The sequence below is a fragment of the Rattus norvegicus genome, chromosome X (genome assembly GCF_036323735.1).
Source record: "Rattus norvegicus strain BN/NHsdMcwi chromosome X, GRCr8, whole genome shotgun sequence".
Taxonomy (NCBI): Eukaryota; Metazoa; Chordata; class Mammalia; order Rodentia; family Muridae; genus Rattus; species Rattus norvegicus.
In genome coordinates this window covers 138,611,016-138,626,760 of record NC_086039.1, presented here as the reverse complement: position 1 = coordinate 138,626,760, position 15,745 = coordinate 138,611,016, and the positions used below count along the sequence as shown (strand labels likewise).

The 15,745-nt window shown below is 40.1% G+C and overlaps 1 protein-coding gene across 1 annotated transcript; it reads left to right on the top strand.

Moving 5' to 3' along the window:
• Positions 1 to 1,051: 1,051 nt before the first annotated feature.
• LOC120099188 (cancer/testis antigen 55-like) lies at positions 1,052 to 14,324 on the top strand. The gene is made up of 5 exons (XM_039100186.2): positions 1,052 to 1,361; positions 2,389 to 2,573; positions 12,450 to 12,594; positions 13,259 to 13,371; positions 14,056 to 14,324. Exons 1-5 carry the CDS (start codon positions 1,280 to 1,282, stop codon positions 14,248 to 14,250), a joined length of 720 nt encoding a protein of 239 aa, XP_038956114.1. The 5' UTR covers positions 1,052 to 1,279; the 3' UTR covers positions 14,251 to 14,324.
• The last annotated feature ends 1,421 nt before the right edge of the window (positions 14,325 to 15,745 follow it).

Sequence of the window (15,745 nt, the reverse complement as noted above, 5' to 3'; positions counted from 1 at the left end):
ACAATATGAGGGAGGGAAGCTGACAAGCTCAGCCTGGGTCAGTACCTGACTTTACGAGTTCTCCATGTTTTGGAAACACTTCTAAGAGGGTCAAATGGGCACTGGGTGTCAAATGCCCACATAGAGTCTGTTGCTTCATTAGCTCCGCCCCCCCACCTCTCCTCTCTCTCTCTCTCTCTCTCTCTCTCTCTCTCTCTCTCTGTCTCTCTTTGTCTTCTACTTGTCTCGCACTGTCTCTCTCTCTTTGTCTCTCTCTCTTGCATACAAACACACACACATTTACACACACACAACACACACACTATATAGGATTCTAAAGGTAACAGTGGCTAGTGCATTTTAAAAATATTTTTTATGTATCAATCGGTTTAACTTTTTCCTGTTGTTTTGTTTGGATTTGTTTTGTTTTGTTTTGTTTTGTTTTGTTTTGTTTTGTTTTGTTTTGTTTTGTTGACTCAGGGTCTCCCTGTGAAGTTTTGACTGACTTGGAACTTGCTGTGTAGATAGGGCTAGCCCCAAACCCATAGATGCCTCTTGCCCATCTCCAGAGACATGTCATTAAGGGCATTGACGGCATGGGCCACCGTTTCCAGCTTGCATAGGTGGGTTTGTTTGGATATGTATGCACCACTTGAATTCCGGGACTGGGATAGCTGTTGGAAAAATATAACTGGTATTGTAGACAGTTGTGAGCTGCCTTGTGGGTGGTGGAACCGAACACTGCCCTCACTAAAGGCAACTAGTGGCTTAACTAGCCAGACTCCTGGTTAGTGCTTATTTCCATCAGCAGGCGCGATTTTTAATAGGCTGAACAGATATGAAGGTTTCTGCTAAGACAACCTCACGGCCCTGTCATGAAAATGTAGAAAAATTCTGCGCCCTTATACACAAACTGAGTGCGCAAGGTTACAACCTCAAGCGGCTTTTCCAGAGACCTTCCTGTTGTTGCCATCATAATGGGTGGGCGGGACCAAATGTCTTTGCCTAGTGACAGTCATGGGCTATAGCTAATGATATAAGCAGTGACGTACAAACACCATTGTCTCTCATTGGCTGACTAGTGGGAAAAGGTTGCCTTTGAAGCAGAGGGAGCTTTATGGGAAGCTGGCCGTAGGTGAGGAGGTACCCTGCCACTGGCTCTCCTAAGAGCATTGTCTTAGCCATTCACTACCATCACACAGAGGCTGGGGAACGGGGGCCATAAACTGAGTGAGACAAAGGAAGTCTGCTGAATCATCTGTAAGCCTCGGACACTGGCTGGGCTGGTGGTGATATCACCATGTTGAGCCTTCTACGGTGGATATCCACATTCTTTCACGGGAGCAACACGTCTGAAGAAATATCAGAGGAACAGCCTCAAGGTAATCTGGTAACCCACACCCCCACTCGAGGAGACTCCTCAGAAAGGCTTTCCTCCACCTTAAGGTGAGGTTGGGAAACAAATAGTGTAGACGGACAGGCCGACATCCTGGGTGGCCGTTCAACATGAGGATGTCCTTGAGTTTCCATGAGTAAGGCCAGTACTGAACTGTGTCCCAAGCTCCTTTGGATGGCAAAGCGGGAAGGTGTTTGGCAAACTCACAGAACACTTGACACAAGGCTTTGTGGGTTGTACTGTCTCTGCCTTCGCATCTGGCCCTTGAAAGATGCCTTTGTCTATCCCCCAGAGAAGGGGCGCATCGCACATTGAGAGTGAATTAGGCTTGGTTTTCATGCACACATGGTTCTAAAGCCAGGAGGCAGGTATCTAAGGGGGACTCCATAAAGGACGGTGGCCAGTTGTCCCTGCAGAGTACTCGAGCCAGACTCTCAAACATTACTTACCCATTACCCATTATGCTTATGAAGAACAAAAGGAAATTTGACACTGTGTCCTTAGATCCGCGCATCTTTAAACCTTTCTCAGAAGCGATGTTGAAGAATCTAGGGCTCTGGCTATAGATTTGCTGCTGCTGTCGAGTGAGGCGAATGCTAGTAAGAGTGGGAGTTTAAAGGGCCTTCCTGAGCAGTAGATGAACCCAGCACTTGAATGCTTAGTGAGACAGGTCACCCACAGCTCAAATAGGTGCCATGGAGGTGCGATTGAGTACTCACAACCTTGGGATGCAGAGATGGCTGCTGTGTTACGGTCAGTGAAGTGATGCTTTGTGCTCATGTGTACACGGGTGGAGTATTGGTGTTACTAATGCTGTGATGCTACACTATGGCCAGAGCATCCCGGGAAGGAAAGGGTTTATTTGGCTTGTGGTACCACATCACACTTTATCACTGAAGGAAGTCAGAGCTGGAATTCAAACAGAGCAGGAATCTGGAGGCCGGAGCTGATGCATGTAGTGGGTGCTTGCATTTGACATGAACCAGTGTCACCTTTGTTTACCTGTGTCGTAGATAACACCAAGTTGAAGTCTATTCAGGGAGTGGTCACCTCTCTGTGCAATTACTATGGCTGGATCAATGACTCCATCCTCTTCAACGTGGAGGTAATCAGTGACAATGTGCCTCTGAAGATCGGGACCAATGTCCTTGCCCTTGTGGAACAAGATGAAGTAACTCATACCCTGAAAGCAATCAAGGTATGGCCGAATTTATCCAGAGTACCTTAACCTAAGGGGATTTTGTTATCTCTCTTGGATTAAAGAAACACGAATGTAAATATGGGGTGAGATTAATGGGCTTCTTCTATGTGGTTGCAGTATCTTTTTATTTCTGTTCCTAAAGACTGATTTCAGTTCTCTTTCATATTTAAATGTGTTACACAATGATAATTATTGGATTTCATATAATCCTCTTCCCTTCTGAGTAAGAAGCTCTTTCGCTTCTATGAATTCGAACAGATATAATTATTGTGATAAACTTTAATATCAATATGTTATACAATATTCAAGATGTATTTAATGTACAGCAAATTTCTGGTCTAGATTTTTGGAAGACTTAGCTCTATAAACATAATCAGCTCAGATATTTGTATATCAATATCTATTCTCTGATAATTTTTGGCTATACTTTTCTAATTAATAGGCTCAGCCATAGGCTACAGAAAAGCCTTTTATCCATGTTGATAAACACCAACACATTAGAAGTAGTAGTTTTTGTTCTTTTTGTCATTGTCGTTATTATAATTATAGAGAAGATATTGGCAATTTGAGAACTGAAACTGACATTTATGTATTTTGTTTTTCCAAGTTTGCTAAAAACCTGAAGTATAAAAAAGGAATTTTGCACTTTTCAATTATTCAACCAATCTTAGACTTTTTTTTTGTATGTCAGCAAATACTGGTGTACATTTAATTTCTCCAAGTTTGCTTTTTTATCATTCTAGGTACATGCAAAGAATAGGGTCAGTTCCAAGGCATAGACAAAGTAGTTAAGGGACAAAGAAAGCATAAACAAAGGTCTCTGAATTACTGTATTCCGGACATTACAAAGATGATCAGGATACAAAGAGCACATTCCTCAGTTGTATTCATCTTGAGTCTTGTCCTAACCCAATGTCAAATTCTTGCCTAAGCCTACTTCTTTGTCTTTGCCCAATGTAAACATGCTTGAAGCATATCAAGAGTACCACAGTTATTTAATTAACTATGTATTTTGAATATATTATCAACTGTCACATTATAAGCAATGATAAGGAGGAATGGTTCCTGCAGCAAACTCATATATTTTCTATTGTTGTTGATTATCTACAAATACAGAAAAAGACGGAACAAAACTAGGTTTTGGAGATGATAGATAGGAAGGAATAACTTCACAATGTAATTTGTATAGTACCAAACTTAACAACAACCCTTCCTTATACATATCACTGGATACAATTTCATCCTACTACACATTAGGTGATCAGTCAATTTATCTCAAAAAATGACCAGTCTTCATGAATTTTTCATTAAACCTCAACATACTAGCCTGAATAACAAAATTGCAAACATATTTCCAACACTTTTAACTGGAATAATTGCTTCACATACTTTAGGCTGTCTGTTTTTTCATATGTTATAATCCTCTCCTTTGTTTTGTAAGACTCAAAGTGAGTCTGAACCACTGGGAGAAGGCACCCCCCTCCTCCAACTGAGAAACAAGAAAAGAGTTCCATGCAAATGCAAGAGGTTTATTTTCCAGCATATTAGGGTCAACCCTCAATCAGCCCCTTAAGGCGAGTAACTAGAAGGCGACCCCAAATGGCTATAACAAGCAGTTTTTATACTTTTTTAGGGGTAGAGGTTACATCAGCAAGGTTACAGTTAAAACTTATAGGTTCTTCTATATCATATATCTCCTACATTCTATTGCAGTTTTGTTTTGCTTTGCTTTTGTTTTGTATATCTTACATCGAAAGACATGGATACCTGAATTATTGGAGCTTCAGAAATGTGAGGCACCAGATTCTGATTTGGAATATGTATTGAACAACTCTATGAACTTTAATAAATTATTCTACATATAGTGTAGAATGAGGTTTATAAAGTATTTCATTTGTAGGAAGGTTTAAGAATTAAACACAAAGAATGATCAGTTTCTTACCTGCATATAAATATTAAAATGTTCAAGATATTCTTACTATTATCTGCTTCTCATGTGGTTTTAGAAATTGGGCTAAAATAAACAGAATTAGAGAAATTCCCTAAGGCCCTCTCTTTATCCTAGTTATCCAAAAGAAATTTTTTCCAGAATTTTTTTTTTTGGTTCTTTTTTTTTTTTTCGGAGCTGGGGACCGACAGAATTTTTTTATATTGGAAATTTTTTATTTACATTTCAAATGTTATGCCCTTTCCCGGTTTCCTGGACATAAGCCTCCTATCTCATCCCTGTCCCCTTCTTCTATAAGGGAGTTCCCCTCCCCATTAATCCCCCTTGCTGCACCCTCCCCCCCACTTTCCCCTACAAAGAGAGGTCCATCCTCAGCAGGACCAAGGGCTTCGCCTTTGATTGGTGCCCAACAAGGTCATGCTCTGCTACATCTGCAGCTAGAGCCATGGGTCAGTCCATGTATAGCCTTTGGGTAGTTGTTTAGTCCTTAAGAGCTCTGGTTGGTTGGTATTTTTATACTTACTGGCTTATAAGTCCCTTCAGCTCTTTCAATCCTTTCTCTAATTCCTCCAATGAGGATCCTATTCTCAGTTCAATGGTTTGCTGCTAGCATTCGCATCAGTATTTGACATGCTCTGGCTGCGTCTCTCAGGAGACATCTATATCCCACTCCTGTCAACATGCACTTTCTTAACTTCTTCAATCTTATCTAGCATGCATATATATAAGGCCACCTTCTAATACATATGCAGCTAGAGACCTGGGTCTGTCCATGTGTAATCTTTGGGGATTGGTTTAGACCCTGGGAACTCTGCTTGGTTGGTTTTGTTGTTGTTCTTATGGGATTAGAAAAATCTTCAGGCCCCTAAATCCTTTCTTTAATTCCTCCAGCAGTTCTAAGTTCCATGGATTGTTGCTAATATTTGCCTCTGTTTTTGACATGCTCTGGCTGAGCCTCTCAGGACATAGCTATATCAGGCTAACATCAGCATGCACTTCTTGGCTTCATCAACATTGTCTACATTTGGGATATAAGTGGGCTGGATCCCCAGGTGGGGCAGGCCCTGAATGTCCATTCCTTCAATCTCTGCTCCAAACTTTGTCTCCACATCCCCTCCTATGAATATTTCTGTTCCTCCATTTAAGAAGAGCTGAAGCATCCACACATTGGTTGTACTTCTTCTTGAGCTTCATGTGGTCTGGGGTTTGTATCTTGGTGAATTCAAACTTTTCGGCTAATATCCACTTATCAGTGAGTGCATACAATGTGTCTTCTTTTGTGATTGGGTTACCTCACTCAGGATTATATTTTCTAGTTCAATCAATTTGCCTATGAATTTCAGGGAATCATTGTTTTGATTGCTGAGTAGTATTCCACTGTGTAGACATACCATTTTTCCATATCCATTACTCTATTGAAGGACTTCTGGGTTCTTTCCAGTCTCTGGATTTTATGAATATGGCTGCTATGAACATATTGGAACATGTGACTTTGTTGTATGTTGGAGCATAATTTGGGTATATGCCTAGGAGAGGTATAGCTCTTCCTCAGGTAGTGCAAAGTCCAATTTTCTGAGGAAACTCCAGACTCATTTCCAGAGTAGTTGTACCAGTTTGCAACCCAACCACCAGTGGAGGAGTATTCCTCTTTTTTCCCATCCTGGCCAGCATCTGCTGTCACCTGAGTTTTTGACCTTACCTATTCTGACTGATGTGAGGTGTAATCTCAGGATGGTTTTGATTTGCATTTCCCTGATGACAAAGGACGTTGAACATTTCTTTAGGTACTTAGCAGCCATTTAGTACTCCTCAGCTGTGAATTCTTTGTTTAACTCTAAACCCCATTTTAATAGGGTTATTTGGTTCTCTGGAGTCTAACTTCTTGAGTTCTTTGTACATTTTGATATTACTCCTCTATTGGATATAGGATCGGTGAAGAACATTTCCCAATATGTTGGTTGCTATTTTGTCCTAATGAGAGCATCCTTTGTCTTACAGAAGCTTAGCAGTTTTATAATATTCCCTTTCATTGATACTTGATATTAAAGCATAAGTCATTGGTGTTTTATTCAGGAAAATTTCCCCGGTTTCCAAGTGTTCCAGACCCTTCTCCACTTTTTTCTATTATTTTGAGTGTATCTGGTTTTATGGAAGTCTTTGGTCCACTTTGACTTGAGCTTTGTACAGGGCGATAAGAGTGGATCAATTTGCATTCTTCTACCTGCTGACCTCCATTTTAACCCGAACCATTTGTTGAAAATGCTATCTTTTTTCCATTCAATGGTTTAAGCATCTTTATCAAAGATCAATTAACCGTAGTTTAGTGTGTTCATTTCTGGTCTTCAATTCTATTGCACTGATCGGTATGCCTGTCTCTGTACCAATACCATACGATTTTTATCACTATTGCTGTGTAATACTACTTGAGGTCAGTGATGGTGATTCTTCCAGAAGTTCTTTTATTGTTGAGTATAGTTTTTGCTATCCTGGGTTTTTTGTTATCCCAAAGGAATTTGCAAATTGTTCTGTCTAACTCTATGAAGTACTGAGTTGGTATTTTGATGGGGATTGCATTGAATCTGCAGATTGCTTTTGGCAAAATGGCCATTTTTACTATATCAATCCTGCCAATCCATGAGCATAGGAAGGCTTCCCATCTTCTAAGATATTCCTCAATTTATTTCTTCAGAGACTTGAATTTCTGGTCTTACAGGTTTTTCACACGCTTGTTTAGAATCATACCGAGGTATTTTATGTTATTTTGAAGTATGGTGATGGGTGTCATTTCCAAAACTTCTTACTTAGCCTGTCTATCCTCTGAGGAGAGAAAGGCTAAGGATTTGCTTAAGGTAATTTTATATCCAGTCACGTTGATGAAGTTGTTTATCAGGCTTGGTAGTTCTCTGGTGGAACTATTAGGGTCATTTACGTATACATTCATATCACATGCAAATAATGATATTTTGACTCCTTTGTTCACATTTGTATCCATTTGACCTCCTTTTGATTTCTGATTGTTCTAGTAAGGACTTGGAGTACTATATTGAATAACTAGGGAGAGAGTGTGCAGCTTTGTCTAGTCCCTGATTTTAGTGGGATTGCTTCAATTTTCTCTCCATTTAGATTGATGTTGGCCACTGGATTGCTGTATATGTCTTTTACTGTGTTTAGGTATGGCCTTGAATTCCTGATCTTTAGTAGGCTTTTATCATGAAGCGGGTGGAATAGTTTGTCAAATGATTTCTCAGTTTCTAATGAAATGGCGATGTGGTTTTTCTTTGAGTTTGTTACATAGTGGACTACATTGATGGATTTCCATATATTGAACCATCCCTGCATCCCTGGAATGAAGCCTTTTTGATCATGTTTGATGATTGCTCTGATGTGTTCTTGGATTTGGTTTGCAAGAATTGTATTGAGTATCTTTGCGACAGTATTCATAAGGGAAATTGGTCAGAAGTTCATTTTCTTTGTTGGATCTTTGTGTGGTTTACATATAATTATAATTGTGGCTTCATAGAAGGAATTGGATAGTGCTCCTTCTGTTTCTATTTTGTTTTGAGAGTATTGGTATTAGGTCTTCTATGAAGGTCTGATAGAATTCTGCAGTAATCCCAACTGATCCTGGCTATTTTTGGGTGGGAGATTTTTAATAACTGCTTCTATTTCTTTAGGGGTTATGGGATTTTTAGATGGTTTAGCTGGGCGTGATTTAACTTTGATACCTGGTATCTGTCTAGAAAATTGTCTGTTCCATCCAGATTTTCCAGTTTAGTTGTATAAAGGCTTTTGTAGTAGGATCTGAAGATTTGTTGAATTTCCTCAGTTTCTGTTGTTTTCATTTCTGACTGTGTTAATTTGGACACACTCTCTGTGCCCTCTGGTTAGTCTAACTAAGTGTTTATCTGTATGCTTGATTTCCCCAAAGAACCAGCTCCTGGTTTTGTTGATTCTTTGTGTAGTGCGTTTTGTTTCTACTTTGTTGATTTCAGCCCAGATTTTGATTATTTCCTGACTTTTACTCCTCTTGGGTGTACTTGCTTCTTTTGGTTCTAGAGCTTTTAGCTGTGCTGTTAAACTGCTTATGTATGCTCTCTCACGTTTCTTTTCAAGACACTCAGAGATATGTCTTTTCCTCTTAGTGTTGCTTTCATTGTGTCCCATAAGTTTGGGTGTGTTGTGCCTTCATTCTCATTAAATTCTAAAAAGTTTTTAATTTCCTTCTTTATTTCTTCCATAACATTGGGTAGTGCGTTGTTCAATTTCCATGTGTATGTGGGCTGTCTGTGGTTATTGTTGTTATTGAAAACCAGCCTTAGTCGTTGGTGATCTGGTATGATGCATGGGAATATTTTCATCTTCTTGTATGTGTTAATGCTTTTTTTGTGACCTATTATATGGTTACTTTCGGAGAAGGCTTCATGAGGTGCCAAGAAGAAGGTATATTCTTTTGGTTTGGGATGAAATGTTCTATAACAATCTATTAAATCCATGCAGTTCAGAACTTCTGTTAGTTTCTCTAAGTCTCTGTTTAATTTCTGTGTCTATAACCTGTCCATTGTTGAGAGTGGGGTGTTGAAATCTCCTACTCTTATTGTATGAGGGGCAATGTGTGCTTTCAGATTTAGTAAAGTTTCGTTTATGAATGTAGGTGTCCTTGCATTTGCAGCATGAATATTTAGGATTTAGGGTCGCTCTTGGTTGATTTTACCTTTGATGAATAGGAAGTGTTCTTCCTTCACTTTTTTGATAACTTTTGGTTGTAAATCAATTTTATTTGACATTGGAATGGCTACTCCAGGCTATTTCTTTGGACCATTTGCTTGTGAAATTGTTTTTTCAGCCTTTTAATCCAATGTAGTGGCTGCCTTTGTCACTGAGGCCTGTTTACTGTATGTAACAAAATTCTGGGTCCTGTTTCAGTATCTAGTCTGTTAGTATATGTCTTTTCATTCGGTAATTGAGTCCATTAATGTTAAGAGATATTAAGGAATAGTGATTGTTGTTATCTGTTGGTTTTATTGTTAGAGGTGGAATTAAGTTTGTATGCCTCTCTCCTTTGGGATTTGTTTCAAGGAGATTATTTCCTTCCTTTTTCTATGGTGTAGCTTCCTCCTTTTGTTGGGATTTTGTATTTATTATGCTTTGTATGGGTGGATTCGTCAAAAGAGGACATCACCCAGGATCTTCTGGCTTTCATAGTCTCTGGTGAGAAGACTGGTATAATTCTGATAGATCTGCCTTTATATGTTACTTGACCTTTTCCCCTTACTGATTTTAAACTTACTTCTTTGGGTTTCTTTGAATTTACTATTTTGACTATTATGTATGTGACAGGAGGAAATACTTTAATGGTCCAATCTATCCAGAGTTCGGTAGCCTTGTTGTATGTTTATGAGGATCTCTTTTTTAGGTAGAGGAAGTTTTCTTGTATAATTTTGTTGACCATATTTACTGGCCCTTTCGTATGGGAATCTTTGTTCTCTTCTATACCTACTATTCTTATATGCGTAGGTACTCCTGACAACTGGCTTTCAGCTCTGGGCTCATGCTGAAACCAGAAAGGTCCTCCCCGTGCCTGGTCCTAGGTTCCTGTGCCCAGAGAGCAAAGAAGGCACTAGGCAGGTTCCTCTTGTGTCATAAGTGTGAGCACAATAGGTCTCCCCTGAGCTCTCAGGAGTATCCTGACTTCTGAGAGTCCAGATATATCACACATGGGATTAGGGTACAGATTTCCCATCATAGATCTTTCTGTATTACAGGAAAATATCTTTATTATAGAAGAGGTGCATATAATTTGTTATTTTAAGGAATACCACTTTTTTTTTGCTTTCACATATATTCTTCCTATATTAGAAGCATATTCTTTCTATCTTTTGATTGTAACCCGAATTGTTAAATCAAAGTCAATTCAAAACTTGCATCGTGGTACATGTCTTTAGGAGGCAGAGGCATTTGGAATCTTTGTGAGTTCAGGGCCAGACTGGTTTACATGATAAGTTATGGTGAGCCAGGTATACAATTCAAGGCTTTGTTTAAATAAACAACCCATGATGAATTTTGTTTTTCATATATTTCAATGTTATGCAATGAGTTAGTACTCTGTACATTATAAGTCCAAGGTAGATGGAACCCTGGGTAGCCTGCAACCTGCAGCCGTCTTCCTAGTTCCTGGCTCCTAATTGCTGGAATTACAGGCCTCATGGACAGTGTCTAGTTTCACTCCTATGGTTTGAGGATGTTATACACATATTGGCACAAGAACATTTGACCTAAGTGTGCATGCACATTGCTTTCCAAATGTCTGCAAGTGGTGCTATACTCTGAAATGAATCCTCCACTCTACTTCATTTGGTTTTCAGGGATTAACAGTATCTTAGGGCCTTTCTTAGTCTTGGAATCTGTCTGTGTGGTTTGCCACGATTGTTAGTGGTATCTCTGTGTTGAACAATGAGAGCTGGGAGAATCTAAGTCTGCCACGGGAACTGAGAAATTCCTTAGGGTACCGTATGTCTATGGATTAGTGGAGGGTCAGAATGAAGAATGGTCAAAGTCTGTGATGCTCATCTGGCAGCAGAGTGACAGAATTAGTGAGTGGTCAGATAGGTTCTAAGCTCTTCACCACTCAGTGCAAGTGATCCTATGAAAAGCACCATCCCATGAGTACTCTTAAGTAGCCATACATCGCGTGAGAGGTGGCAACAGCAATTGTTTAGATGTTGCAAACAGCCATTGACATTAGTGTCTTAAGCTTCCTCAATGATCATAGAACATCAGCTCTCATCATTCTTCCCCTCTATACTTGATGAGTGCATCCAAACTAAATATCGAACAACGAGGAATGCAGCTCACTAATTAACATGTGTGTACCAACTGTGATTCCAGATGTCTCTCTCTGCTGTCCTTTTGTGAGTCTTCATGCACTATTTTAATAACACGAACAATGTTCAGTTTCCATTTTCAAATGGAGACTCAGTCACTGTTTCTGGATAATGTAATTGTCCAGGATGGTTTGTGGGAGATGCTTTTCTGCTTTGTGCTCAAGTGAATATTCTACTTTCGTGTAAAGAATGTTCTTCTGCTTCATGAAGAAAGATTCAAAGTTATACTACTTCCTCTAACGTTCGTTATCTCTGATAATTCAGAAGAATAGTATTCCCTCAGACCGTGGGGCCTGCATTGCATGATTTGTCATTGAAAAATCTTCTGATGGTGGTTGCTTCTCCCACTTCATGATAAATTCCTGCTCCCAGATCCTGATAGGGAAAAGCATGTTTTCCTTTTTTCTCCAATGCTGTGCTGCTCATTCTTGTCTCTGTTGATTTAATTCTGGTCACACCCATCTCACAGGCAACACAGTTTTGTTCCTTCACATGCACAGTAAAGCTACCCCAGGTTGTCCCCCACAGTGTGTCTCAGTCTGTTTTCTTCTGTATAAATGTGCAAAATTTTTCTCTAGTTTATTACAGCCATGATTGCACATTGTGTATAAGTATATTTTAAATGTATTTTGCAGTATTGAATTTTGAGTACTTGAATAGTAAATGTACTCTATTCTAAAGTCAGAAGCTAAGTTTGTGGGTGCATTAAACATAGGTATGGCACTCCCTATTGAAAGACAGTTAGAAATCTAGGAAGCAAGCACAGACATGATTTCTGTCCTCATCTCATTCCATAATATATTTTCAACGGGAAATGTTAGGTTGGAGAACAGTTGTATAAGGAATTTCTGCAGCAGGAGGAATGTTTCTGGCATGCATAATAAAACCCATTTTCTCTGACATAGCACTATTTCATCAAAGTATCCCTACAAGTGTCTTAGGTACTAATTAGTAGAATGTTGCTTTCATGGGGAATCCTTGGTATGGCTACAATCTCCTGCATGATATTTTTATTTCACCTGCAATCAATGTCTCCTCTCATAGGTGAAAGCTATGAATGATCTTCCTGAGGGCAGTGAGCCGTCAAAACTTGGCAGAAGACTTTGTATTAGATGTGTCACCTCTGTAACTGAAGAAGACGTGTATATCAGCGACGACGTGTCTTTCCCATTATACCTCTTTTCTGGCGGTAGGACTTATAGCTTTAGAAACATAGAGCAAGAAATAAAAGTATTGGCTTGGGTTAAAAGCTCTTGAGAGTGTGGGAAGCATCCTTGAAGTTGAAAGTAATGTAAAATACAGGGGGAAAGGACAGTATTTTAAATACCACCTAGAGATCCTGTCCCCTGTGACAACCGTCATCACATGTCCACGTGGATTCCCTGACTCAGTTGATTTCATTGGCTGCAACATTTTTTAACTTTGGTTTTTCACATAGGGTTCTCAAAAGTATGGGAAACTCATATGTATCGAGAATTGTGTACGAGAGTAGGAAACCCATCCATTATGCTTCTGACTGCTGAGATTCTCATCTTTGTGCCACTTCCCTGGGATACATTCAAAATCTATTCAATGATGGCATTATATAAGTATAAGTGATTTATCTTGAAAATACTTGTACCATACATGTCTCTCTTAATGCCTGATGAATAAATGCATCATTGTAAATGAACCAGTGTTTAAAGGGCTTTCTGCTTCCCTTCCTGTAGGAAGATACTTACAGTATCTTAGTATTTGAGGAATTTCTTTACATTCAGGAAATGTTGGTCAGCACATGGCAGTGAGGAAGAACCTAGAAAATGTGATATGACTGTATTACTACTTAACAATTCTCCCCTTCTTGGCTGTTTTAGCATTCAAACCTTTCAAAGGAGACTTGGTACTGGTTGAGTATTCCATGAATGCAGGCACTTCAAACATCAATATCCACTCTGTGAGCCCCCTCAACTCTCAGGATATAGATGAGGTAATTGACCTCCATTTCGTCTTGTCATGAGTAGGCAGCTGCCTCTCCTTCTTACTGATCCCTTTCTTGCCCCGGATTATGTTTTGTACTTTTGGCTGTAAGTCTTCTGCAGAGTGGACACTATTGTCCACTGATTGAAAAGTAAATATGGAGAGGATAATATAGAAGGTGTGTGTGAGTGTGTGTGTGTGTGAGTGTGTGTGTGTAGTTGTGTGTGTGTCTTTGTGTGTGTGTATCTGTGTTTGTGTATGTGTGTTGGTCTGTGTGTGTATGTGTATCTTTTCTTGTGTGTCTTTGCGTCTATATGTCTCTGTGTGTGTGTGTGTGTGTGTGTGTGTGTGTGTGTGCGCGTGTGCTTAAGTGCTCAATCCATAAGGTGTGTGCTTTCCTTGATGTTATGCTGCTCTGTGGACAACAGTTAGAGATCATCTTGGCTGTGAAGACATCGTGGGGAAATGTTGAGTGCATTGGTTTTGAGGTGTTCAGCCTGCTGATGAAGGCGGTGAAAGCATTCATTGTAGGACAGCCTGAGAATGAGTTGAAAAGTCAGGAAGGTATAGCATGAGCTCATGATGAGGTGAGGGGCCTGCTGATTGGAACTGGGTGTCTGGGGGTGTGTGCAGGACTATCTGTTGTGGATTACATGCTTCCCCAGACTCATAGCCATCTTTCTCAACATTGCAGGTCTATATTTCTAGCATTGATGGAAGAAATGGCATGGTGGAAGCCAGAGTCTTTTTCACCCTCGACTCTCTCCAGATACCTTCCGGGTATACACCTGGATTATACGACATTGTAGATGTGGTCGCTGTCGACAGTATCCAGCAACATTGTTCACTGAGGGCAGTATCAGTGACCCCAGTACAAGTGGAGATTTAACCAGACCTACAATTCGCTTTCCGGCTTATGCCCAAGGTTCTGGTTTAATAAAATAATGTTGCGTGTAATCCAAAGATCTCTGAACGATGACTCTTTCTTTGAAAACCCTGGTAATTTCGTTGGCAACGTGACTCACTTCAGAAAGGTAGCTTGTCAATTCAAAAACATACCGTGTTGAATCATGCTTTAGGAAAGAAACAGCCCTGCCCTCAGGTACATGCATCATTCTCCATAAAGTGGAGATTTTCTGCTGCCCATGGCCTTGTGGGCCTCTAAGCCTCATGAAGAGGCAAAGCATGGTGCTCAAGATCCCAAGAGTGTGGCCGGGTAGGATTTAACATTGTAGCTTGCCTTCCATTTGAATGCCTTTGATCCTTTCCAAAGCTAATTTGTCTATAAAAATTTTCATTTCTGATCAGAACTCCATTTGGTAAACATAGTGCTTATTTATAGAGCCCCATCCTATGATAGTCTTCAATGCAGTCAGTTCAGAGAAATGAAAGATCATACTACAGTCCAGTTCAAACAGAAAGATAGAGCAGACTTTCATTAGACCCTGAGGTGGTGGTCCAAAAATTGCTTTCAGATTGTTGTACTTCCTGAAGTCGGTTGTGTCTCCAACATTCTCTGGCCTTCAGAAGGAATCCTGGTCCTGGCCACCATCCAAAGAGTTATGGATTCCTGCACTGGAGACCGAGGCCTCATGACCAGTTGTTTATGTCAGTTCCTTTTATGGTGTGGTCCTTCAACCCCAATGAGAGGGTTCAATTCCAAACGCTTTAGGAATACATGGTTATCCTAAACTTTCATCGTTTTAACCATGTGAAAGCCACCTATCTTGCAGGCAGACGATGAAGATTAGGAACGTCCACCATATACCCTTTCTCCTGAGTGTGACCATCCCCCACCCCATCAGAACACAGAGCCCCAAGCACCAATGTTTGTTTTATGTTCTGCCCTGCCACACAAGAGTTTGCTCATGTCAAAGATGCTATTGCCACTTTTGCCCACTGTAGGTTGATGCCATTATTCATGTGAAGGCAGGTACAGGATAGAACTAGACCTGTCATTGGACAAGAAGTAAGGATGGGCAGGAGAAAAGCTTTAGAGGAGGAGGAGACTGTAGGAGAGAGTGGCCGAGAGAACATGGAGGCAGAGGTTAAGATTCTTCTCTGCACATATTACATATTGCAGGTTGTATGACTAATTTTATGGGATGGGTGTGTAAATGATTTGGAATAACTAGATGAGCAAACTATGTCTTATCTAGGTGGGCAATTATATCTTATCAATTGGATGAGAGGTTATGGTGTAGTATGTTCTAACATGTGGCGATTTAATTGAGTCCAAGAGAATGTGTGGTAGTTGGACACACTGGGCCTCCACGGAATTAGGTATGGATGTCTGGTATGGTGGCAACCTGTCTTGGGATGTAGATGGTGGGTACAGAGATTGTTGCCAGGTTCAGAGAGTAGCCTTTGGCAGTGTGATATTG